The sequence below is a fragment of the Chlorocebus sabaeus genome, chromosome 1, assembly GCF_047675955.1.
Source record: "Chlorocebus sabaeus isolate Y175 chromosome 1, mChlSab1.0.hap1, whole genome shotgun sequence".
NCBI classification, from domain to species: domain Eukaryota; kingdom Metazoa; phylum Chordata; class Mammalia; order Primates; family Cercopithecidae; genus Chlorocebus; species Chlorocebus sabaeus.
In genome coordinates, this window is record NC_132904.1 from 8,990,513 (window position 1) to 9,015,919 (window position 25,407).

The window sequence follows — 25,407 nt, forward strand, 5'->3', positions numbered from 1 at the left end:
TTATGATGCCCATGTTACAAATGGAGAAACTGAGGCACAGAGCGGTTAAGTAACTTGCCCAGGATCACAAAGTCAGTAAGTGGCAGAGCTGAGATTCAAACCGAAGGAGCAGGTTCCACAGTCCTGCTTCTTAACCAATGCGCACACTGCCTATCTGTTTCTGGATTCTTTAGGGAAAAAAAAAGTTTTTAACAATGAATATGCATGCTTTTCAGAATTTAGAAAAAAAACCACAAGGTGGCTCAAGCCTGTTATTCCAGCACTTTGCGAGACCAAGGGGGAGGATCTCTTCAGTCCAGGAGTTCTAGACCAGCCTGGGCGACAGTGCAAGACCTCACCCCATCTCTATTTTTAAAAATTAGCCCAGGCTTGGTGGCAGGCACCTGTAGTCCTAGCTACTACAGAGGCTGCGGTGGGAGGATCGTTTGAGCCCAGGAGGTCGAGGCTGCAGTGAGCTACGATTGTGCCGCTGCACTCCAGCCTGGGTGCCAGAGCAAGACCTTGTCTCAATCAAATCAACCAACCAGTAAAGAAAAAAATCCCAGTTAATTGAAGGCATTTACAATAGGGTTTGTGGAAGTTTGTGAAAGTTCACCAGTTCCTAACAATTCCTCTTTCTCCTCCTTCATCCTTTTTCGAACCCCAGGACTCCCCATCCCCACCTCAACCCAGACACACTGGCGAGGAAGGGGTAGGGGAGCACGCTCGCCGCCTCCCGCTCCTCAAAGCCAGGACTGTGCAATTGATCCCAGGCGCGAGCCTGGCGTGGCTCCCAGCCGGCAGCGAAGCGAAACATTGGGAAATGGCCCCGATTTTCCGGCTGCGGTTGGTAAGTCCCAGCGTGCACAAACCAAACCTGCAGTGCCTGGGGCAGCTTTGAGCGGGTCGGGTCGGCTCCATGGGAGAATGGCCCCACCTGCAGGCAGAAAGCTCCGGATGGCTGCCGAGTCACTTTCTCAACAAAAACGGGCTTTTGCTTACTCTTTCCAGAAGGATCCAAGACAGGACTTTCTGCTCTGGAGTTTTGAACTCAGGATCCGTTTCTCCTTCGCGGAAAGAGGAAGGTGGAGGAAAGGCAAGCCCAGGCCGGCGGGGCTACCGCAGGAAGACACCCCCTCCTGGACTCGGGTTCGCAGGAGCCCCCTCGCTCCCCAGAGCCAGAACTGCGCTGCCTGCCACGCTGTTGGGGACAGAAGCCCTCACAGCCTCCCAGAGTCGGGGGCCATCCCATCTTCCCAGTACACAGGGGTCACAGCCCCAAATCCAAACCAGAGGAAAGATTCTATACCCCAGAGCTTCCCAAGGGGCCACCTGTGGTTTAAGTGCTTTATGTGCCTTAACTGTTTTTTTTTTCTCCAGACGGGGTCTCCGTCTGTCACCTAGGCTGGAGTGCAGCGGTGAGATCACAGAGCACTGCAGCCTCCAACTCCTGCGTTCAAGCGACTCTCCCACCTCAGTGTCCCAAGTAGCTGGAACCACAGGTACAGCCCTCCATGCCCGGCTGGCGGGGGGTCTCCCTATGTTGACCAGGCTGGTCTGGAACTCCTGGGCTCAAACAGTCCTCCCGCCTCTGCCTGCCATAGTGCTGGGATTACACACATGAGTCACCAGGGCTGGCCTCATGTCTTAACTTTGGATCCTCACAAGGACCTTACAGATGTAGGAAAGAGGCCCCATGAGGCTGGGCTCCCTTACTTGCTCAGGTCACATGGATAGTCTGGCCTCAGAGCCCAGCTGATATCTACTAAAAGCGACTCCCCAGTCTGCTACAGAAAACAGATAGTTGCCCGTCTTTACCAAAAATACAAAAATTAGCTGGGTGTGGTGGCGCGTACCTGTAGTCCTAGCTACTCGGGACGCTGAGGCAGGAGAATCGCTTGAACCCGGGAGGGGGAGGTTACAGTGAGCCAAGATCACACCACTGCACTCCAGCCTGGAGACAGAGGGAGACCCCGTCTCAAAAAAAAAAAAAAAAAAGAAAGAAAGAAAGTAAAAGAAAAAAGAAAGAAACAAAGAGAGAGGGGAAGAAGAAAAAGAAGAAAGAGAAAGAAAGGAAAGGAAAGGAAAGGAAAGGAAAGGAAAGGAAAGGAAGGAAGGAAGGAAGGAAGGAAGGAAGGAAGGAAGGAAGGAAGGAAGGAAGGAAGAAAGAAAGAAAGAAAGAAAGAAAGAAAGAAAGAAAGAAAGAAAGAAAGAAAGAAAGAAAGAAGAAGAAAAGAAAGAAAGAAAACGAATAGTCATTGCCTGCAGTCCCTGTTGGTATCAATACCAATTATTTAAATGTGCAGGAAATCCCGTAGGAATGAAATCAACACGGTTGTTTTTGATCAGCCCTTCCCCTTAGGATTTGTCAGCTTCCAGTAGGTGGCACTACTGCATATGGGCTGCCTTTGTATTTTTGTCCATTTCACATCTTCATGCCTGTGAACCTGTTAGGAATTCCTTCCTGCCCACCTTGCAAACTTGATTAACCATCTTTTAAAACTAGTCTAAATGCTGTCTCCTGCCTGAAGCCCTCAGCAGCCCCAACTAGCAGAAATGCTGTCAAGATACTTGTCTCACTGCATGGAAATTACGATTTTCCTGTCTATTGCCTTCTGGATCCAGAAGTGTTTTTTCCAGAGTGCGACACTTCCCAGAATCCACTGGAGAGCCAGCCCCAGGGGCATATCAGGATGGGACAAGTTACATTCTGGAAAAGCTGCCTTGGTGATTCCAGTAGTCCTCCCACCCAGGTGAGACCCACTGTCCAGAAATGGGGTTCCTGGGTTAGCACGATATCTCATCTGTCACATCTCAGCGTCCAGCAGAGGCCGAGTGCTGGAAAAAGGGTGTGGGAAGAGATTGAGTTCACACGGCTCACCTGCTCATTGCATTAAGAGTATTTCAGAACAGAGTTTTTCAGTGGGGGCAGAGAGCATGCCCCTGCCTTGGGTGAAAGACTTGGGCATGAGCCTGTCACCTACCAGATCACCATGAGACAGCATGTGACCTTGCGGATGGCTGGGGTTCGGAAGAGGTCCAAGATCGAGTTGGAGGTGCGGACACTTGCAAACTCGCTCTGGATGTAGGAGCTCACCGCCTAGGTGAGAAGAGTCTGCTCAGGGGAAGCGAGGGAGCTGGGACCCCACATCCCTGCAGGGAACCCCTTCATCTGTATGGAGGAGAGCTGGGGTTGAGGTCTTTGGTGAGGTGGCTGGCCCTTGTCTCCTCTCCATCCAAAGACTGATGGCACTTGAGGGGCTGTTTCCAGGGTGTTGAGAAGCTCCAACACGAACCCCAACAGTACTGAGGTTCTGTGGTTCTGGAGGGCCTCCCACCCCATTCCTGATATAGACTTGAAGACTGTGTCAGATAAGAGCAGGGGTTCCAAGTGGTTCTGCCACTTCCTACTGTATGTTCTCAGGCAAGTTACCTGACCTGTCCGCACTTCAATTTCCTCATTGGCAAAAATGAGACATGATACGAGGTTATGTACATAAAGCTCTTAGCCTAGTGTCTGGCATGGGGCTTGAGAAATGATGTGTATTGATAATAAATGGTAACTATCTTACAATAAATGGTATTTGTGATAGTACTTTTGTTATTGATTCCCCAGTAATTTTACTTTGTGGTTGCTATTTTAATAATTTTAGTTTATTATTTTATTAAAATTTCAACTGGATGTCAAGGTTAATAGGGTTATTTCCTCGTTGCAAAGATGGATCAGCTGATGAGCAAAGCAGTTAAATTATTTATCCTAAATCACACAGTCATTCAATACCTAGACAACATCTTTCACACATCAGAACTCTGCCTGTACTTGTATTCCCAGCATCTACACCTGGATGGCACGTGAGTCCTGGAAAGTTGCTAAATTCTGGTGCAACTGGAGGTTGCCAGCAAGACTGAAGACTGTTCCCACCCTTCCTTCCTCCCAGCTCGCTTACCTCCTTGGTCAGCCTTTCCCCTTCCTCCTTCCTCCCATTCATTGCAGCCACCTTCTGCAGATTCTGTACAGCTAACTGGGACTTGCCATGCAGGAGGAGCCAGCGGGATGACTCTGGCAGCCACCTGGGATCGAGAGGAGGAAGAAGGATCTGGGGCTGGGTAGAGCTCATTCTGTTCCCCAAACCCAATAGCTCCTTGTCCACCTTCTTTCAGACCCAGAAAAGGTGACCTGTCCTCTTGTCTGTTGCATCAGGAAGTCTGGGGGCCATGCCAGCTTCCCTTTTTTTGCAGCATATCATACAGAGACTCAATGAACAGTATTTACAGACTACAGAGGACTTGGCCAGGCACGGTGGCTCACACCTGTAATCCCAGCACTTTGGGAGGCCCAGGAGGGTGGATCAACTGAGGTCAGGAGTTCAAGACTAGCCTGGCCAACATAATGGAACCCTGTCTCTACTAAAAATACAAAAAACTAGCCAGGCGTGGTGGTGTGTGCCTGTAATCACAGCTACTCGGGAGGCTGAGACAGGAGAATCACTTGAACCTGGGAGGTGGATGTTGCAGAGCCGAGATCGCTCCACTGTACTCTAGCCTGGGCAACAGAGAGAGACTCCATCTCAAAAACAAAAAACAAAACAAAAAACAAACAAACAAAAACTACAGAGGACTTAGGATTTCAACAGACCCGTGGTTTTTCTTTTTTTAGATGGAGTCTCACTCTGTCGCCCAGGCTGGAGTGCAGTGGCGCAATCTCGGCTCACTGCAACTTCCGCCTCCCGGATTGAAGTGATTCGCCTGCCTCAGCCTCCCGAGTAGCTGGGGCACCCGCCACCATGCCCGGCTAATTTTATTTAATTAATTAATTTATTTTTAGAGATGGGGTTTCACCATGTTGGCCAGGCTGGTCTCAAACTCCTGACCTCAAGTGATCTGCCTGCCTCAGTCTCCCAAAGTGCTAGGATTACAGGTGTGAGCCACCACACCTGTCCCAGACTCGGTTTTGAATCTGGTTCTGACCCCAGCTGTGTGGCCTTGAGTGAGTCATGGGCCCTCTCTGTAACGAGGCTGTGCCTCATTACCCTCTTATAAATGCCCCAGTTATATTCTTATAACTTTATAAGTACTTAGAGTACTTATAAAATGTTGAGGGATGTGAAGGAGTTGATGAAGGCAAAAGCTCTTGGGATGTTCCAGGGCCCCACACTAATGCAAGGGATTTTACCAGAGTGTCCCAGTAGCCATTTGTGAGGACTTGAGAGCTTGCTGCCTCCACGAATGCCTGGCATCCTTCGTGTCCCATGTCAAGTCCAACAAGTCCCAGTCACTGCACACCCCAACCTCTCACAGGGCCAGGTGAAGACTCGGCCACACAGGTGCACCCTCCCCCACCCCACTCTGTTCAGGACATACCAAGAATAGAGGAAAAAGATCAGGAAAGGAGCAGAGACGGCAAACTGCAGGCACCGCCAGGGGCGAATCAGGTAGGCTATCCCCACCAGGATGAGCTGGCCCAGGGTGAAGGAGTACCCCAGCAAGATACCTGCCACAGTCCGGCCCCAGGTGGGCATCCACTCCACAACTGGGGAGAAAACAGTGACATGCAGTGGCATTCAGCTACCCATGTGGTTAATTCACCACACCCCCCTTATGATTCTGACAGCTTAAACTCATTCCAGAGACCTGCTGAGACACAGGCAAAGGTGTCCTTACTGCACTCCAGATGAATTCTAAGTGGATCAAAGAACTCAACAAACAATAAAACCACAACAATGCCGGAAGAAATCAGGGGAGATTATTTTACAATCTTAGAGTAGGGAAAGGCTTTTCCAAAGACATCACAAAACCCAGAGGCAATAAAAGGGGAGGTTGACAAACTTGGAGTTGTAAAAATAAAAAATGTCTGCATTGGAATAAAACAAAACAAAACACCATAAGTCAAGCCAAAAAAAGTCAACAAAAAACGTAAAAATATAGTTGTTGTAACCCAACTAACAGATAAACTAACCCAACTAACAGATAAAGGATTAATTTTGGGCTGGGTGCAGTGGCTCACTCCTGTAATCCAGCACTTTGAGAGGCTGAGGCGGGTGGATCACCTGAGGTCAGGAGTTTGAGACAAGCCTGGACAACATGGCGAAACACTGTCTCTACTAAAAATACAAAAATTAGCCGGGCATGGTGGTGTGTGCCTGTAATCTCAGCTACTCGAGTGGCTGAGGCACAAGAATTGCTTGAACCTGGGAGGCGAAAGTTGCAGCGAGCTGAAATTAATTGGACCACTACACTCCAGCCTGGGTGACAGAGCTAGACTCTGTCTCAAAAAACTCTTTTATTTTTCAAAAAATAAAAAAAGAAAGAAAGAAGAAAGACTAATTTCCCTAATACTGGAAGAGTTTTCACAAATCAATTAGAAAACAGCCAACAAGCTAAAAGGAAAATGGGCAGAGGTGCTCAACCCCATGCAAAGACAGAAAACACTAATTTTTGTAAAGAGCAAAACTTGGAACAACCTGAATGTCCATCTACAGGGGACTGGTTAAATAACGACGACACACCCTTACGAGGCAGCTGTAACGAATTAATGAGGAAGCTTCTTCCCAGTGGGCAAGAAGCCTGTGCGTCCAGCCCTTCAGCAAATCCTTCAGAATTGAGCCGGAATCTGAGCTCTCCTCGCTGCCTCCACTGCTGCCACCGTGGCCCAGCTCAACCTGGTCTCTTGCTTGATGACAGCAGTAGCCCCTTAACCGGCCTCCCTGCTTCTGTCCTGGTGTCACATGGCAGCCAGATAAATCTTATCAGATCTCAAATCCTAAATCAGATCGGGTCTCTCCCTGGTCAAAATCCTCCAGTGGCTCTTGTCTCATTCAGAGGCAAAGCCAAGGTCCTAGAACGCTGGCCACAAGGTCCTGCAGAACTGCCCTCCCCGACCTCCCCTGTCGCCCACCTCCCAACTCTGCTTCAGCCACGGGGACCTCCTTGCTCTTCACCCTGGGCACACTTTCCGCGGCAGGGCCTCTGCCTGGCAGTTCCCTCTGCCTGGAATGTTCTACCCCAGAAACCTGCAGGGCTCACTCCCTCAACTCCTCCCAGTTTTGCTCAGAATGACCCCTTTTCAGTGCAGTCTTCCCAAACCACCCTAATTAAAACTGCAGACCCCTCTCCTCCAACCCGGCCATTCTTTGTGGGGTTTTTTGTTTGTTTTATTGAGGCAGAGTCTCACTCTGTCACCGAGGCTGGAGTGCAGTGGTGCGATCTCGGCTCACACCAACCTCCACCTCCCGAGTTAAGCAATTCTCTTGCCTCAGTCTCCCGAGTAGCTGGGATTACAGGCGCCCGCCACTACGCCCGGCTAATTGTATTTGTAGTAGAGATGGGGTTTTACCATGTTGGCCAGGCTGGTCTCAAACTCCTCAGGTGATCTACCCGCCTTGGCCTCCCAAAGTGCTGGGATTACAGGCATGAGCCACCGTGCCTGGGCAACCTGGCCATTTTTCTCCCCTTTCCAGGCTTCGGTTTTCCTCTGTAGCACTTACTGTCTTCGAACAAACGATACGATTCGTTATGTGTGGTGGTGATATCGCCCCTCGCTAGAACATGGACCCCAAGGAGCGGGGCTTTGCTGTGTTCATCGCAACCTCTAGAGCCTCTCCGGGCACTAGGAGGTCCTCTATCAGGCAGTGGACCAGTGACAACTTGGTTAAGTAGAAGAATCAAGATACAGAACAGTGTGCACAGGAACAAACATGAGGGGAGGCATATATATATATATACACACACATAGGTGGGGGGGTCACTACACTTGTGCGGTGTGACCCGAGGCAGGGCATGGCCTGTGGTGGGAGCTCCAGGGCACTTGATAGAATCTCTGCAAAGTCGTCTTTACAGGCTGAGATGTCCTAAGACAGCGCCCGTCCTCTCCAGCCTCAGGAGGTGTTAAGAGGCTGGGCAGTCTCTGATGCGTATGTGTGCATGCGTGTGTGTGTGTGTGTGTGTGTCTGTGTGTGTCTGTATGTGTCTGTGTAGGTGTTAGAGCCCATTCCAGCATGAAGTGGACCTCAGACACCTGTTTCAAGCCATGGCCGGATGCCCACCCTGCAGAGTGAGCTGTGTAGGCTGGGATTTGCTGAGATCCCACTTTGTGCTGGGAGAGGGAGGGGAGGTCAGGTGTGCTGGCCTGGTGCGTCCTGGTTCTCCGGTCCCAAGATTTCTCCCTGACCCCTGATATAAAAGACCCATCCTGTCTTTGCACAGCTGACGGTGGCAGCAGTTTCCGCGCCCAGCGATGTCCCCAGGAGCAAGCTAAGTGTTAAAATGAAGCCTGGGTGGGTGGCAGGCCTGTGTCCTGGGTGGGCTTCCTACTGCCCTGCAAAGCTTTCTCCAAGGACCACCCAGGGACTGCCCAGAACCAGCCCAGAGTGAGGACTGAGTCTGCCATTTATCACTTGGGGGCACAACACTCCAAGCTGGCATTAGGAGCCAGGTCTCCACCATGAAGCTGAAGAATCACCAGCCTTTTTAGAATCACACAATTTCAGGGCTGGCTGCAGCCCTGGGGACCATCATGGCTCACTCCCCTCCTGCGTCCCTGTGGCCTCTGTGTCCCCACACTAAGCCTGGAGACAATAGGTGCTTAGTAAGTGGTTATTGTTGGCTAATTCACAAATAAAATAAATCTAACCCTCTCAGTTTACAGATGAGTACACTAAAGCTCAGATCTGGGAAAGGCCATCCAGGGACTCCCCACCCACAGCCAGCAGGGCCACCACTACCTGGGAGCCCAGGTCCCCCAAGTCCAGAACTCTGGCGGGAGGCTTTGAGATGAGGTTGCTGGATGAGAATCCCAACAAAACAACATGAGAAAAATGTCCAACAACCCTGGACGTTGCCATCCCCGTGTCCCCCTGCCCCCGCCCTCCTGCCCCCCACCCGCCCCACTCTTTCAGGAGCCCCAGTCCTTCTCGGCCTCTCCTCGGCTGGACTCACCCAGGGAGAGGGAGTTGAGGATGATGCCAGAGAAGGTCATGCCCATCAGGAACCGGAAGACGCAGTAGGCACTGAAGGAGCTGAAATACGCTGTGGCGGACCCCGAAGCTGCCAGCTGCAGGTAGGACCAGACCAGGGGGGCCTTGCGGCCCAGCCTGAGTCCAGAGAATGGGCACAGGCATTAGGGTTTTGAGAGGCAGCAGCAGCAGCCCCCAAGGAACAAATTGGCAGCCCACGCCTGCCCCTTCCACCCGAGCAGGGGCGTTATCAAGGCAGTCACGTCACGGGGAAGATGGGGTACCCCGCAAAAGCCACCCCTCCAAAACAGAAACTTGAAACTGCTGGGACCCAGGCTTGGTGGCAGAGGCTGGTCACAGACACAGGGACATGGTGTATTAGGAAGTTGGCAAGGAGATTTAGTCCAGGCTCGAGGAAAGGCAGGGACTCTACAAAGCCCCAGAGGGGCGTGTGGCAGGTGGGGAGAGGTCACCTGAGCACTGCTCTGGCTAGAGGGAGGCCTCGAACCAGAACTCACAGCGGGTGAGCCCTTGGCCAGTCCCCAGTGTGGGAGCAGGAGCCAGGGTTGAGTCTTTACGTGGACTAGAGGGTTGCCATGCCACAGAGGGGCCCGAGGACAGGACGGCAGGGTTATTTGCCCTATTTGCAAATGAAGGTCCATGGCTAGAGCGCACAACCCCAATTTGGCCAGGAGGGAAGCAGGCCAAGAAGGAAAGCAGCTTTTCTTCTCCACACACCCCATGACCCTCTCACTCATTCACTCACTCACTCACCCACCCACTCACTCACTCACCCACCCACCCACCCACCCACCCACTCACCCACTCACTCACTCACTCACCCACCCACCCACCCACTCACTCACCCACCCACTAACCCACTCACTTATCCACCCACTCACTCACCCACCCACTCACCCACTCACTTATCCACCCACTCACTCACCCACATACTCACCCACCCACCCACCCACTCACCCACCCACTCACCCTCTCACCCACCCACTCACCCTCTCACCCACCCACCCACCCACTCACCCACCCACTCACCCACTCACCCACCCACTCACTCACCCACCCACTCACTCACCTACCCACTCACCCACCCACTCCCTCACCCACTCACTCACCCACCCACTCACACCCACCCACTCACCCACCCACCCACTCATCCACCCACTCACCCACCCACTCACTCACCCACTCACACCCACCCACCCACTCATCCACCCACTCACTCACCCACTCACACCCACCCACTCACCCACCCACCCACTCATCCACCCACTCACCCACCCACCCACCCACTCATCCACCCACTCACCCACCCACCCACTCATCCACCCACTCACTCACCCACTCACACCCACCCACTCACCCACCCACCCACTCATCCACCCACTCACCCACTCACCCACCCACTCACTCATCCACCCACTCACACACCCACTCACATGCCCACTCACCCACCCACCCACTCACTCACCCACTCACACACCCACCCACTCATCCACTCACCCACCCACCCACTCACCCACCCACTCACCTACCCACCCACTCACCCACCACCCACCCACTCACCCACCCAGTCACTCACCCACTCACCCACCCACTCACCTACTCACTCACCCACTCACCCACCCACTCACTCACCCACTCACTCACTCACCCACTCACCCACTCACTCACCCACTCACCCACTCACTCACCCACTCACTCATTTCTTCATGCATTCTTTCATTCACTCATTCATTGTGACACAATGTTCATTGATCATTAATCACCTCTAAGTGACAGGCCTGAGTTGAGGGCTGGTGACAAATGAGACAGTGGATAAGACACAAGCTCACATGTAGAAAGACCAGGATGTGTCATGACAGTGTGATGTGGGCCTGAGGTGTGTGGCACAGGGAGCCATCTATACTCCAGAGTGTGGGGTGGAGTCCGGGAGGACCCCCTAAACCTGAACTGAGAGAAGAAGGGCAGAGGAGAAGGGAGAGGGGAGAGAGAGCGAAGAGGAGGAAGGGGAAAGAGGTGCAGAGAGAGAGAGATGTGGGAGCCAACTTCAGAGCCATGAGCTGGCTGCACATCGCCATCTGTCAATAGGGGTCAGTTAGGCTGGGCGCAGTGCTCACACCTGTAATCCCAGCACTGTAGGAGGTAGAGGGAGGAAGATTGCTTGAGCCCAGGAGTTTGAGACCAGCCTGGGCAACATAGTGAGACCCCATCTCTACTAAAAAAAAATTTTTTTTAAATTAGCTGGGTGTGTTGGTGGGTGCCTGTAGTCCCAGCTACTGGGGAGGCTGAAGCAGGAGGATCGTTTGAGCCCAGAAGGTCGAGGCTGCAGAGAGCTATGTTCGTACCTCGGCACTACAGCCTGGGTGACAGAGTGAGACCTCACCCTAAAAAATAAGGAGGAGCAAGTTAGGGTTCGTACTGGCTCATACATACAGTGGGGTGTAGTGTAAAGACTAGGAGGGTGGGACAGCTCTTTCTGAAGGAATAGGAGAGGAGGCCTCCAAAGTGAAGAAAAAGCTGGGTACAGGACCATGTGGGGTGTATGCCAGCATTTGCATAAAAAAAGGATGGCTAGGCCTGTCACCTCAGCTACTTGGGAGACAGAGGCAGGAGAATTGCTTGAGCCTAGAAGTTTGAGACTAGCCTGGGCAACATAGTGAGACTTCATCTCAAAGAAAAAAATGGGGGGACATGAAGAAGAAAACAAATAAAAAACAGGAAAATAAAAATGGGGGAATAGAACATATACACCCACTTGCTTGACTGCATAGAATCATAAAATGTCTCTGGTAAAAGACATAGAAACCAGGCTGCCCTCTGGGGATTACTGCAGGGAGGGGCAGAGGCAGGAAAGGGGTGATCCCCAGCAGGCTCTTCTGTGCCTTTTGGGATTTGAAGCCATGTGAATGTACTATGTGTATTATCTGTTTAAAATGCACAAATCAACTGTAACAAAGAAAAATGAATGCAGAGGCCTAGGCTTTCTGGCCCGCACTGGGTGGCTGGGACACTTATCCCCACGGGCTCACCTGTCTGCCAGGCTGCCAATCACGGCAGCCCCCACCAGCACCCCAGCCGTGTAGACAGACTGCGCCAGGTCTCGGAGAGTGCGGGCCTCACACACCAGATCCCACTGCAGGGAAGACGTGAGCGCTTCAGACTGGGCCTCGGCAGCAGCCCCCCACGCGCCCAGCCCCTTCTGACCTCCATCACGATGGTGGATGGGAAAACACTGTGGGTATAGACCCAGCCATCCTTGCAGCGCTCCGTGGCTGAGTCCGGGCCGGAGGAGTTGGGGCTCAGCAGGGCCCACTGAGGCTTGGTGAAGCGCCGGCAGGGCTCAGGGGCCCCAAGCTGGTCCAGGGGTACAGTGGCCCTCAGCCAGGCCCCCGAGTCGTTGGTGGAGGCCTCAGTGTGGTTGGCAGGGCCTTGGCAGTGGTGCAGGGGGACAGCGGCCGTGAAGTTCTGCAGGAAGTTGTGGCAGGCCAGCAGGCCGCAAGGCAGCAACAGCAGGGCCGTATGGATGAGCTGGAAGCGGCTCATGCCGCCCAGAGTGTCCAGCAGGTCTGTGAAGGCCATGGCCATAGGCCTGACCTGAGGCCCAGCCTGCCTGGCTTTATGTAGAGAGGCTGGGGAGGGGCCCTGGGAGTGGGAGGAACAGGCCAGGGGTGAGGACTGCAGACATCCTGTGCACCCTGTGTCAGAAGGCTCAGGTTACACCCCATAGGAGGGTTCAGGTGTCCCCACATCTGCAGGGCTCCCCTCCCCCATGCCCTTTCTCTAGGTCTCTCCATCTCTCACCCTGAGGGCGGAGTCACAGCCCACCACCCAGATCCGCAGGTCCAGCCGCCCTGCCCACTGCTCTCACCGGCAGGACCCCAGCAGTGAACGGAGCACCGTCACGTTCCTTTTCCTCCAGAGGACACCGAGGCATGTTAGGAAGCCCCGATTCCAGTCTTGGCACTTGGGACACAGTCCCTGTCACTAGGCTCCAAATTGCAGCTGGAGCCTTAAGTGCTGAGAGTTCAGAATAATGGGGTGCAGTGGTTACAGCTGCTTACCCTTCCCCACTTCCCAAGAAGGCAGGGACTTGGCTGCACAGGTGACACTTGGGAAAAAGCCCTTTTAAAATGCCCAAATAGGCCGGGCGTGGTGGCTCATACTTGTAATCCCAGCACTTTGGGAGGCTGAGGCAGGTGGATCACCTGATGTCAGGAGTTCTAGACCAACCTGGCCAACAGGGTAAAACCGTCTCTACTAAAAATACAAAAGTTAGCCAGGCGTGGTGGCGGGCACCTGTAATCCCAGCTGCTTGGGAGGCTGAGGCAGGAGACTCGCTTGAACCTGGGAGGCGGAGGTTGCAGTGAGCCGAGATCACGCCACTGCACTCCAGTCTGGGCAACAAAAGAGAAACTCCGTCAGAAAGAAAGAAAGAGAGAAGGAGAGGAGGAGAGGAAAGAGAAAGGAAAGCAAGCCCAAATAGGGCAGTCAGGAGGAAGCCCTGCTCTTCCCACTCCCACCTCAATGACTCCAAGTTTTTGAGAGGTTAGGGCCCCAGGTCATCCAGACTCTGGTGTTCCCATCCCCTCATCAAATAAAACCCAATCCGGAGAGCAAGTAAGGGTTTGAGCAAGATGGCGGGGCCCTGCACACTCTCCCGCCCTCCAGCCGCTCATACACCCGCCCAGGCTCCAGGAAGAGCTGAGCCACTGCCCTCACTGCTGAAGACCCTGAGTCCAACAGGACCTGGACTCCCAGTGAGGAGGTGACAAGGGCAAAATGCAAGCTCAAGACAGCAGCGTGCGGGCAGCCTGCCCCATGGGGCGCACAGGGGCCTCCACCTCCATCTCTGCCCCAACACTGGGACCCACAGTAGCTGACAGCAGCCCACCCCCCGCCCCCACCTTGGCCTCTGCTCTGCATTTGCGGCTTCGCCCCATCCCCTCTTCCTTCCCCCAAGCCACTCTTATCTCTGGTAAGAAAATCCCGGATCCCGGAAGGGCCTGGAGGGGCCTATATAAGTGCAGGTGTCTGGGTCACAGGGGCTCCCCACAGAAGGACCTGAAGGTGGCTCTGTGCTCCGGGGAGCTCCCTGGGGGACCGGGTGTGTGCTAAGTAGAGGTTTGAGTTTCAGCCAGAGCCTCACCTCAATGGGCTGAAGTGTGCAAGAAAGGTAGGGGTCAGGCCTCCTGGGCGGCGGGGAGGGCATGTAGGATCAGCAGAGTCATGTGGGACCTCAGCTGTGTGGCCCTGTCCCTGCAGCTGGGTCCCCTCCTTCCCAACCTCCCAGGGCCAGGGGTAGCCTGGCCCAGATACCCAGTACTCCAGTAGGGGTTCAGGCTTCAGGTCAAGGGGAAAGAGATGGAAGGGTTGGAGGGGAGGGGTGAGCTGAGGCCACGAGCTGCCCCCATGGGCCAGGGCCTGCAGGTGCCCTCCAGGCAGTAGACTGGGGAGAAACAAGTCACAGACAGATGTGGGGCCTTTTCCTTTATTATTTGGGGTTCCTCTATATGGAACATGGGACCTCCCCACTCCAAGCCTAGTGCCTCTGGCACCCCCATAACCAGTACACAAGTCCCTGAAGAGTCCCCTTTAAAATCACTAATATAAAAAAGGACCGAAGGGGGGAAGGCCGACCGCCCACAGATTGGGCAGCTCCTGGTCGGCAACAGGGCCAGGGAGGGACAGAGGGGGCACTGGCTTTGGCACAGGAAGGCACAGGCGTTCCCAGCCCCGGGGCCTCCCCGAGCCAGGAGGCAGCTCCACACGCCTGGACTGCAGACAGTGTAGAGCTAGTGGTTACAGTTTACAGTCTGCAGGCAAGGCCCGGCCGGTGCTGCTGAGTGGGTGGCCTCTGAAGTAAGGAGAGGGGACACATCAGGATGCTGGGGAAACCTGGGGCTGTCCCGAGGCAGGAACAAGCGAAAGCTGCCTTCCTGGCTTGGCAATGGGAGGGGCCCAGGGAGTCCATCCCGAGCCCACAGCTGGCGCAGGCAGGGGCCACACAGCTCTGCCCAGAGCAGATGAACGATGGTGGCTGGGAGGAGAGGGGACAGGAGGACGAGGCTGCCTCTCTGCTCCAAGGAAGGCACTTGCAGCTGGCGTGGCCTGGTGTGGTGTGGCAGGAGGCATGGCTTGGCAGACGAGGAGGGAGGGGAGCACGGCAAGGGGGACCGAGTCCCTGCCTCATGCAAACATGGTCAGCTGCAACCACTGCGGGAGAGCAGGCAGGTCAGCCGGGGCCACAGAAATGGCTGCCTGGCTTCTTCCCCACCCAAACCCCAGGTCCAGCCCCCAACTCCACGGCTCAGGGACCACCTCAGGGACCTCATGAAGGGGCTACTTTCTTACCTCCTCCACCCCCAGGAAACCAGAGTGCTGCTCCCATAGAGGCCTCCAAAGGCCTGGGTCTCCCCTCCTGCTTCTTTCCCAGAATCCAGACACCCCCACCCCAGCCTTTCAGGACTCAGGTGGCCCGGCCTTCAGGGTTGCCTCTGAGGCTCAGGCTCATTTCCACGAAAGGACAGGGAACACTGGCCAGATAAGAAAACTCGATTGCCTGGACCTCTTCCCCCACCATGGGCCCAGGGAGGTTCCCACCTTAAACAAGTCAAACGTCACGACTCCATCCAGATCTGTGTCCAGAGTCTTGAAAAATCCTGTGTGTTCAAGAAAAGGTGATACAGGGCTGAAAACTCAGTGGGACATTCACGCAGGGCCAGGCCTGGCCCCCTTCCTGCCTGGTCTCTCTCTACGTCCCCACAGTACCCCAAGCTGACACCCCTTGAAGCTGGGAAGCTTCACCCCTTCCTGCTGCTTGAGAAGCTGCCATCAACTCCCTCCCTCCCCAACTCTCCTGGCACTCAGCCAGGGCCCCCCAAACCCAGAACCAGGCCTCTCTGGCACACATCTACAGCACTGGCCTGTATCTGCTAATTTACCCATCTGTCATTCCCCCCAGCTCCTTGGTGACGCGTTTGGGACGGAGCTGGACACTCACGGAACATGGTCTCTAGCCGCACCAGGCAGCACACGAAATTGTCAAAGTCGACCGCCAGGTCGGGCTCCGAGTAGCGGGTGATGATGAGCTCATAAAGCTTTTTGTTGAGCTTGAAGCCTGGTCCAGGAGAGTGAGTGAAGGTCAGGGAGGCGCAGCCCCTGCCCAACAGGATGGGGGAGGGGTTGAGTCCCCAGGAGGGGGCTGGAGCTAGGCAGGGTGCCTGGGGCCTTTTCTTCTCCAGAAGGGGCATGAAGGCCTCCTGGGCAGGGCCAGTAGCTGTGAGGGGCTGGGCAAGTGAGTGCCGGTCTCTGGGCCCAGGTCATGCCAGGGAATCAGGAGCGGGCCAGTGAGGGCTTAGGGGTCCAGCTTAGTTTGTGCTGAATGCCCTGGCCTTGTGCTTAAGCGGGCTGGGGTGGGTGAGCCCTGCGTCTCCCTCACTGGAGGCTCTGCAGCCTGGCTCTGCCCCTGCTGGCTGTGAGGCCTGAGGTCAGTCACTTTCCTTCTCTGAGCTTCTCTTTTGTCATGTGCACGGTGGGGATGGTAAAAGACCCTAGCCTCGTTAGGCTGCAGAGAGGAAGGAAGGAAGGAAACCCAGTAATGCACTTCGCTCAGTAACTGCGGGGAAAAGGACAAGATGGCTGTTACCACGTCACCACCAGCACCGCAGGGACAAGGGCCTGGGGCATAGGAGCAGTGGGGCTACCTGTCCCAGGCCCCACAGGTGCCATCAGCCTTGGGGTCTCACCTGCCGACTCGATGGCCATCCGCATCTCATAGGCACTCATGCTGCCCGATTTGTCCAGGTCAAACTTCCGGAAGATGGACTGGGGTGGGGGCAGAGGGTGAGGGCCAGGCTGAGTCACCCAGCCCTTCCCGCCGGCCCGGCCCGCACCTACACGACTGAGGTGAGTGGGGACAACCTACCAGGTAATTCCGGATGCGGTTCCACAGGATGTTGAACTCCACCAGGCCCAGCTTCCCATTGCCGTCACGCTGGGTGGCCATTAAGAAGGAAATTCCACCACTTAGACCAGGCATGGGAGAGAGTGGGCAACTGTGTGGAAGGGAGACGGCCGCAGAGCCAGCAAGCCGACTTGGGGTTGGGTGAGGAGAAGCAGCAAAAGCCACACACAGTCAGCCCACAGCCGGGCTTGCATTGTTCTGAGCTGGGCTGCAGTGGAGTGGGCTGGGGAGGGGTCAGAAACAGCACCAGCCTCGGGTCAATGGGGACCCAGGTCTTGCTCCGCCTTTCACTTGACACAGGTCTGTGCCTCAGTTTCTCCCTCCCAACAAACAGGAAGATGTCCAGGGAGGCATCTGAGCATGAGGCACTGTGTGTGTGTCCACACTTCACATGGCTCTGTCCTGTTCTCTGCACTGTCCTGGGACAGTTTTCCCAGCATGGATACCTCCACCCAAAACCCCACTCAGGAGACAAAAGCAAATGGAAGGATACATCCATGAGGTTCACCATGCTGCGGCACGACTCTAGGCTGAAGCCCTTGGTCCGCAGGTCTTTGTCTGCAAGAAAAACCAATTCCAACACCTCCACCTAGCGAGACTCCTGCCCCTGCCCCTGCTGGGAGCACTGCGTGGGGCAGAGTCAGGGAAGCACAAATTCTGCCCAGTGGGTGCAATATCTGGCAGAGGCAGTGGGCAGGATTGTTTGTATCATCAGGAAGTACAGGCAAAGCATGTTAGCAATCAAGCCAAAGTCCCAACAGCCACAATTAATCCAAAGTAAAAAGAAACGACTGTGAAACAGAAAAGCGCAAAATTGGGTAGAAAGATGGGGCAGCGCAGGGCTTGCTGCAGGCTAGGAGGGCAGGCAGTGCTTCACTGGCAAGGAGAGGAGGAGAGAGGCTCTGGTTAAGGAAACTGTGTGGATGGAGGTCAGTGGCAACAAAGCCGAGGGGAGGGGAGGGGAGGGGAGGAGAGGGGAGGAGAGGAGAGGGGAAGAGAGGGGAGGGGTTGCCAACAGTTGTCTGCACTGGGAGTGAAGCCAGTCACATGGTGTTCCCCAAGCCACTCAGCCTGGTCCAGGAGGCTTTGAGAGGAAGGGTAGACTTTTCCTTGGTACTAAGGTGCTGCTCCTGCTTTTTTTTTTTTTTTTTTTTTGAGACAGGGTCTTGCTGTGTTGCCCAGACTGGAGTGCACTGATGTGATCACAGCTCACTGCAGCCTCAACCTCCCTGGGCTCAAGCCATCCTCCCAACTCAGCCTCCTGAGTAGCTGGGACTACAGGTGCATGCCACCAGGCCTGGCTAATTTTTGTACTTTTTTGTAGAGACAGGGTCTCTCCATATAGTCCAGGCTGGTCTTGAACCCCTGGGCTGAAGCGACTCCTGCCTCAGCCTCCCAGAGTGTTGGGACTACAGGTGTGAGCCACTGTACCTGGCCAGGCTGTGCGTCTAATCTCACAAAGGCACAGCACCCAAGCACAGGGATTCTCAGGACGGCAGGTCAGGAGGAGGAGTATGGGATGGAAATGGCAGGAAACTGGGCTCAGAAAAACTGGAGGGTTCCTGGATTCATGCAGACCAAGGGATGGGGTTCAGCTCAGTGTGTGGGCAGGGGCCTGGATTCTGATGTGGAAGAAATGGTGGGGTGGTGCGGCAGCCCCGCGGGGACTCACGTTTGCTGATGATCCTGTTGAGGATTGTCCGCAGCTCCTTCACGCTGATCTCCATGTCCTGGGGAGAGAGAGGAGGTGGCACCTGCCCCAGGAAAGGGCTGCCCCTCACAGGCCCCTCCCAACCCTCCATGCCCCAACCTACCTCCCCTGCCAGCTGCCTGAAGAGGGTCTTGAAGTTCTCATCAATCTCCTCTTCTGAGAGCACTTGCTGGACCGAGAAGGGGGGAAAGCAGGTAAGAGAGGCCCAGGCCCTGGCCCTGCCTGTGTGGAGGCGGCTGGAGGGAGGGCTGAGGCCGCATATCTGCTACAAGTCACTTCGCTTCTCTGAGCCTCACTTTTCTTTTCTTTTTGAGATGGAGTCTCACTCTGTCACCCAGGTCGGAGTGCAGTGGCGCGATCTCAGTTCACTGCAACCTCCGCCTCCCGGGTTCAAGCCATTCTCCCTGCCTCAGCCTCCTGAGTAGCTGGGATTACAGGTGCGCACCACCATGCCCGGCTAATTTTTGTATTTTTAGTAGAGACGGGGTTTTGCCATGTTGACCAGACTGGTCTCGAACTCCCGACCTCAGGTGATCTGCCCACTTCAGCCTCCCAAAGTGCTAGGATTGCAGGTGTGAGCCACCGCACCCAGTTTGAGTCTCACTTTTCTAATCTGTGAAAAGGGAATCTTGTCCCTGCCCTGCCCTACTCCATGCCCAGGACTCGTGACCTAAATGAAGGGGGTGCTGTGCAGCTCAGGGAGTAAAAGGCAAGAGTTTGGGCCAGGTGCCATGGCTCATGCCTGTAATCCCAGCACTCTGGGAGGCCAAGGTGGGTAGATCACCTGAGGTCAGGAGTTCGAGACCTGCCTGGCCAATATGGTGAAACCTTGTCTCTACTAAAAATTAGCCGGGCATGGCAGCGTGCGCCTGTAATCCCAGCTACTCCGCAGGCTGAGGCAGGAGAATCACCAGTGAGCCGAGATCACACCATTGCACTCCAGCCTGGGTGACAGAGTGAGACTCTGTCTCAAAAAAAAAAAATAGGTAAGAGTTTGGATCCCTACTGTATGGCCTCAGGCAAGTTCCCTAACCTCTGTGAATCTGAATTTCCCATTCAGAGGAGGTATAGTAACAAGACCCGGACAGGGTTGACATGGGGAGGAAATGAGGTAACACAGATGAAGTGCTCAGCACAAACTCGCCACCAGGCGAGAGCTCAGGGCCTGTGCCATTAGTATCACAGGTCCTCTGCAAACTGTGAAGTGTTGGGTTGATGAGGGATTAGCATTACTCCTATGGCTCCCGCCAGGAGGGGATCTTCCCTGTTAGCAGGAACTCAGGGGACAGAACACCTGGGTCCCCATCACACACCCAGGGCTGAGGAAGAGAGGAGGACAGGGTCTGGTAGGGTGGGACCACGTACCTCGTCGGGGAGATTGGCCTGGATCTGGTCATCCAGCTCCCTGCAGAGAGTGGGGAGGAAAGAAGCCAGTCAGAGGGGGACAGCAGAGGGCCAAGCGGGGGAGGTTGAGAGAGGGGAGAGTGGCAGGGGCTGGTCCATGACTCACGCGGTCCCAGCACTCTTCTCCGAGAAAAAGCGCAGCACGAAGTCGCCCTCCTTGTTGGGTTCGAAGGTGGAGGGCACCACCACATACTCCCCAGGTGGCAGGCGGAAGCGGGTGCTGACCTCTCGAAGGTTGATGAACTGCTCTGAGCGCGCCCGAGACGCATTGGCCAGGAAGAAATCGCGCTTCAAGTGTAGGGCCGGCTGGCCCACCAGCTGGTGGGAGGGAGGAGGGAGCAGGGCTGCAACTGCCCACTCAGCCCACCTTCAGGGGCCGCCCCCAGACCCAGATTCCGGGCTCCTTGTCCTGGCCAAGGGGCTGGAGAGCTAGGACATGACTCACTCACAGCCTGTGTGACCCTAACAAGACATTTTGCCTCAGTTTCCTCATCTGTAAAATGTAACAACCCTACTTACTGCAGAGGAGAGGAGCACCAGATTGCAGATTAGGCATGTGTTTCAATAACGTGGTCATTATTATCACTGGGAGCTTTCCCCAGGTCAGGCATTGCAGGGTACTCAGCACCTCACTTGCTGTTCTGCTGTTATGCCCATTTTACAGACACAAACACAGGCTCGGAGCTGAAGCAACTGCTCAAGGGTACAGAACTCTCAGCTTGTCTAATGCCCTGCTCCTGACATTGCTGGACGGCCCTAGTTGGCACTTACTTGGTGTAGATGGGAAGGCAGGAAGAGCCTCATGTGTACATGTCAGACAGGAGCTCTGAGGACCAGGGCTCAAATCCAGCTCCCTCACTGACTACCTGTGCTGCCCCTTAGGAGGGCAATGTTTGCTCTGCCCACTGAACAGGTGGGGAGAAGCATTTTTCAAGCAGTGAAACAAGGTGACTTCTTAGCTCTCCAGGCCAGGGTGGGTTTGCCACTGGGCTGCTCCCCTGTGGCACCATCAGAGGTGTGTGACTGCAGGTGGGTCAAGTGCCACACCTACCTCCGGAGGGACCTGCAATAGAGAGACACAGGAAGTCAGAGACGTGTGTTTGTCCCAGGACGGGGTCACAGGCAGAGGTCCTGAGTTCTCAGACGGGACTGATGGGATGAGGAGGCAGAAGGCAGGGCCCTGGGGACCCAGATGTGGTCCCTGCACCAGAGCAGGGCCCCAGGAGGAAGGGCTCAGGCAGGGTCCTCTTGGTCCTGGGAATGTCTGCCCTAGGACTCCACTCTTGAGTCAGAGGCTCCAGGCCAGCCCTCGGGGTGGCCAACTGCAATGTTCCAAAGCCCAGGGACAGGAAAGGGCCACCGCAGGCTGCTGCCAGGGGGTCTGGGTGTGGGCCAAGACTGCCACCAGCGAGGTCCAGAAGTTTCTGTCCCTGTCTTGAGGGCAGTGTGTGAAGCAGGGCAGATATAGGGCAAGAGCAAGGAGTTCTAATCACAGAACGACTGGCACAGCCGCACCTTGGCCGACAGGCCCTCCCTATCCCCTGTCTTTCCCCTGCCAGCTTCTGCTCACAGCCTCCAAGACCGAAAGCTCAGTATTTCCGGGCGTCAGTTGAGCCAGCTCCCTCCTCCAAGAGCAGCAGGCCGCCCTCTAAGCAGGAGGTTAATCCCAGAATCTCCCTTCCCTGAGCCAACCCTCTTCCTCTCTTTCGGCCAGAGGGCCTCAGCAGGTGCCTCCTGGAGGCTGAGATCTCCCAGCCCTCAGGATGGTGGCCAGAGTGGAGGGTGGGGGTGTGGGGTGGAATTTGGGGGGAAGGTTACGGCCCCTGGCGCCCCCTGGCGGAAGCCTACGTGCGCTGCGGGTAGGGGGGTGCCAGGTCCTCTGCCTGCTCAGTGAGATCCACCGGGGATCCACCCTGCTCACCTCGTAGACTGCAAAGCCAATAGTCTCCATGTCGCGGCCGAAGCGGCGCTCGCGGCGGCGGTGCTTCTGCATAAGGGCGAGCACGAAGCTGCAGCCTGACTCGCGGTCCCCGTAGTCGTCCGGGTCATCCGTCTCATCCAGCCGGATCTTGAACTGGGGGTTCACCCAGAAGGTGGCTGCGGGCAGGTGAGGAGGTGGGGATCAGAGGCAGGGTGGGGCAGAGCCAAGTGGCCCCCAAGCCTCCCCAGCATGCTCCCGTGTGTGCATTCATTCATTCAACTAATATTACTGAGCGCAGGGAGCAGGCAGGGTGATGGGCAGGCTGGGCCAGGCTCGGTTCGTGCCCTCAAGGCCTGTATTTGGAAACTAGAGGCTTAAGTGTGAGCAAGTCCATTAAGTTAGCGAGCAGAGCAATTGCAAAAAAAAAAAAAAAAGCAAACAGAGTAGATCAGAGTAGGGGGCCTATGCGCTGAGACCCAAAGGGGCTGCCCTGGGAAGCCACTGAGAAGCAGAAGCCAGGCGGAGGGCACCCCAGAGCAGAGGTGGGGAAGGGCCCCACGCATCTGCGGACAGGGAGCACCTTCAGAGGTTCCAGGGAACATGGAGATCCAGGGTGGCTGCAGAGCTCACAGGAGCCGGCCAGGGGCTAGGGGCGTGTGGACTGAAGCAAAGGGTAAGGACCCTCCCACAGCTTGCAGCAAGGAGGGATGTGACTGCATTAGGACTCTAAAAGGTGGCTAGAGTGCTGTGTGGACAAAGACTTAGAAAAGGGCAAGAGAAAAAGCAAGGTCCGACAGGAGGCCACAGCCAGCCAGCAAGGGAAGGCAGGGATTTGCATTTCTGGCAGTTGGGTCATTTTGCTGCCTGAAGAACCCTCTTGACTAAAACAACCCAGTGCGGGATAGAACGGTAAACTGCAAAACTTATTTTTAAAGGTACAGCATCCCCTGCCCTCCATTGACAATAATAATAATAAAGATAATAACAACTTGGGTGAGGATGTGGAGGGATCGAAACCTCACTGGATGCTGGCAGGAATGTAAAATGTTGCAGCTGCTCCGAAGAACCCTTTGGCAGTTTCTCAAAAGGTTAAACACAAAGCTTCATATGACCCAGAAATTCCACTCCCAGCTCTATACCCAAGAGAAATGAAAACATGTGTCCACGCAAAGGCTTGTTCATAAGAGCGTGGCAGGGCGCGGTGGCTCACGCCTGTAATCCCAGCACTTTGGGAGGCCCGCGCGGACGGATCACTTGAGGTCAGGAGTTTTGAAACCAGCCTGGCCAATTTGGTGAAATCCCACCTCTACTAAAAATACAAAAATTAGCCAGGCATAGTGGCCCATGCCTGTAGTCCCAGCTACTTGGGAGGCTGAGGCAGGAGAATCGCTTAAACCCGGGAGGTGGAGGTTGCAGTGAGCTGAGATCGTACCACGGCATACCAGTCTGGGCGACAGAGTGAGACTCAGTCTCAAAAACAAATAAACAACCCATAAAATTAGCTGGGCGTGGTGGTGCATGCCTGTAATCCCAGCTACTCAGGAGGCTGAGGCAAGAGAATCACTTGAACCCAGAGGCAGAGGATACAGTGAGCCAAGATCGTGCCACTGCACTCCAGCCTGGGTGGCGAGCAAGATTCCATCTCAAAAAAAAAAAAAAAAAAAAGAGAGAGAGAGAGAATGTTAATGGCTCCATTATTTATAACAGCTGAGTGGATGAAACTACCCAATTATCCATCAACTGAAAAGTGAATATACAAAATGTAGAGCCCAACAATGGGATACTATTTGGCAACCAAGAGGTACAACATACTGATCCATGCTACAACATGGAGGAACGTTGAAAACATTATGCTAAGTGAAAAAGGCCAGCCACAAAGGACCGTGTATTATATGATCCTGTTCACATGAAATATTCCGAATAGGAAAATCCATAGAGATAAGAAGTAGATTCGTGGTTGCCAGGGCTGCCGGGAGGGCTGGGGAGTCATGGCTAAGGAGTACCTCATTTGTTTTTGGGATAATGAAATGTTCTAAAATTGACATGGTGATGGTTGCACAACTCTGTGAATATACTTTAAATAGTATATTTAAATTGTATATTTAATATTATATTTAAATTGTAATTCATGGCCAGATGTGGTGGCTCATGCCTGTAATCCCTGCACTTTGGGAGGCCGAGGCAGCTGGATCACCTAAGGTCAGGAGTTTGAGACCAGCCTGGCCAACGTGGTGAAACCTTGTCTGTACTAAAAGTGCAAAAATTAGGTGGCCGTGGTGGCAGGCACCTGTAATCCCAGCTACCTAGAAGGCTGAGGTGGGAGAATTGCTTGAACCTAGGAAACAGAGGTTGCAGTGAGCCGAGATCGCACCACTGCACTCCAGCCTGGGTGAGAGAGCGAGACTCCGTCTCAATAAACAAACAAACAAACAAATAAATAAATAAATAAAATCGTAATATACTTCAGTATATTTAAATTGTATATTTAATAGTATATTTAAATTGTAACTTTAAATAGGTGACTTGTATGGTATGTGAATTAACTATCAATAAAGATGTTTTTAAAAAACAGAAAGTAGGAACCCTGCAAGGTAAATAATGCTAAAGGGCTTCTGTAGACCCCTGAGCCCCAGGGTATAGAAGCAGATGATAAAGATCTACGTGAGGTAGAGAATCCAATAGGAGGTTCTTGCAATTAAACTGGAACCCCCTATTCAGGAATGTCAGCAATTAAGTATGACAGAAAATTAGGCTGGGGCGCAGTGGCTCACGCCTGTAATCCCAGCACTGTGGGAGGCTGAGGCGGGTGGATCATTTGAGGTCAGGAGTTTGAGACCAGCCTGGCCAACATGGTAAAACCCAGTCTCTACTGAAAAAATACAGAAATTAGCTAGGCATGGTGGTGGGCACCTGTAGTCCCACTCACTCGGGAGGATGAGGCAGGAGAATCGCTTGAACCCAGGAGGCGGAGGTTCAGTGAGCCAAGATCATGCCACTGCACTCCAGCCAGGGCAACAGACCAAGATTGTGTCTCAAAAAAAAAAAAAAAAAAAAAAGAGAAAGAAAGAAAATTAAACCTCCTTGGAGGGAAGGAAAAATAACCTCAAGCCAGCCTTCATATGACCTTTCAGTTTTAATTCACACTGCCTTTGAAACCTTAAGAAGATAATTTAGTTTTAAAAGTGTCCTGCACCAGGCACAGTGGCTGATGGACTGTAATCCCAGTGTTTTGGGAGACCGAGGTGGGAGGACTGCTTGAGCCCAGGAGTTCAAGACCAGCTTGGGCAACATAGGGAGACCCCATCACTACAAAAAGTAAAAAAATGAGCCAGGCATGGTGACATGGATCTGTAGTCCCAGGTAAATCAGGAGGCTGAGGTGGGAGGATCACTTGAGCCCAGTTCAACACCAGCCTAGGCAACCTAGCAAGACCCCATCTCTACAAAAAATGTAAGAAGTT

General features: G+C 54.1%; 2 protein-coding genes across 5 annotated transcripts in view; both read right to left on the bottom strand.

Annotated features, from left to right (window-relative positions):
- Positions 1 to 977: 977 nt before the first annotated feature.
- SLC22A20 (solute carrier family 22 member 20) lies at positions 978 to 13,813 on the bottom strand. Its single transcript, XM_073016435.1, is given in 7 exon segments — positions 978 to 1,096; positions 1,099 to 1,180; positions 2,964 to 3,079; positions 3,927 to 4,076; positions 8,914 to 9,068; positions 11,978 to 12,081; positions 12,153 to 13,813. Coding segments are annotated over 7 exon segments (1,107 nt in total). The 5' UTR covers positions 12,534 to 13,813.
- A 609-nt stretch (positions 13,814 to 14,422) lies between these two features.
- Positions 14,423 to 25,407, bottom strand: part of CAPN1 (calpain 1) — a 31,965-nt gene continuing 20,980 nt past the window's right edge. For all 4 annotated transcript variants that reach the window (XM_037999082.2, XM_037999085.2, XM_037999084.2 and 1 more), the window contains exons 11-22: positions 21,948 to 22,123; positions 21,078 to 21,089; positions 20,133 to 20,344; positions 19,988 to 20,027; positions 18,726 to 18,791; positions 18,584 to 18,641; positions 17,405 to 17,469; positions 16,873 to 16,941; positions 16,694 to 16,772; positions 15,949 to 16,065; positions 15,549 to 15,607; positions 14,423 to 15,161 (exon numbers count right to left, since the gene is read on the bottom strand). In XM_037999082.2, the coding sequence (XP_037855010.2) occupies positions 15,135 to 15,161; positions 15,549 to 15,607; positions 15,949 to 16,065; positions 16,694 to 16,772; positions 16,873 to 16,941; positions 17,405 to 17,469; positions 18,584 to 18,641; positions 18,726 to 18,791; positions 19,988 to 20,027; positions 20,133 to 20,344; positions 21,078 to 21,089; positions 21,948 to 22,123 (980 nt within the window). In that variant the 3' untranslated portion in view covers positions 14,423 to 15,134. The remainder of the gene's footprint in view (positions 15,162 to 15,548; positions 15,608 to 15,948; positions 16,066 to 16,693; positions 16,773 to 16,872; positions 16,942 to 17,404; positions 17,470 to 18,583; positions 18,642 to 18,725; positions 18,792 to 19,987; positions 20,028 to 20,132; positions 20,345 to 21,077; positions 21,090 to 21,947; positions 22,124 to 25,407) is intronic.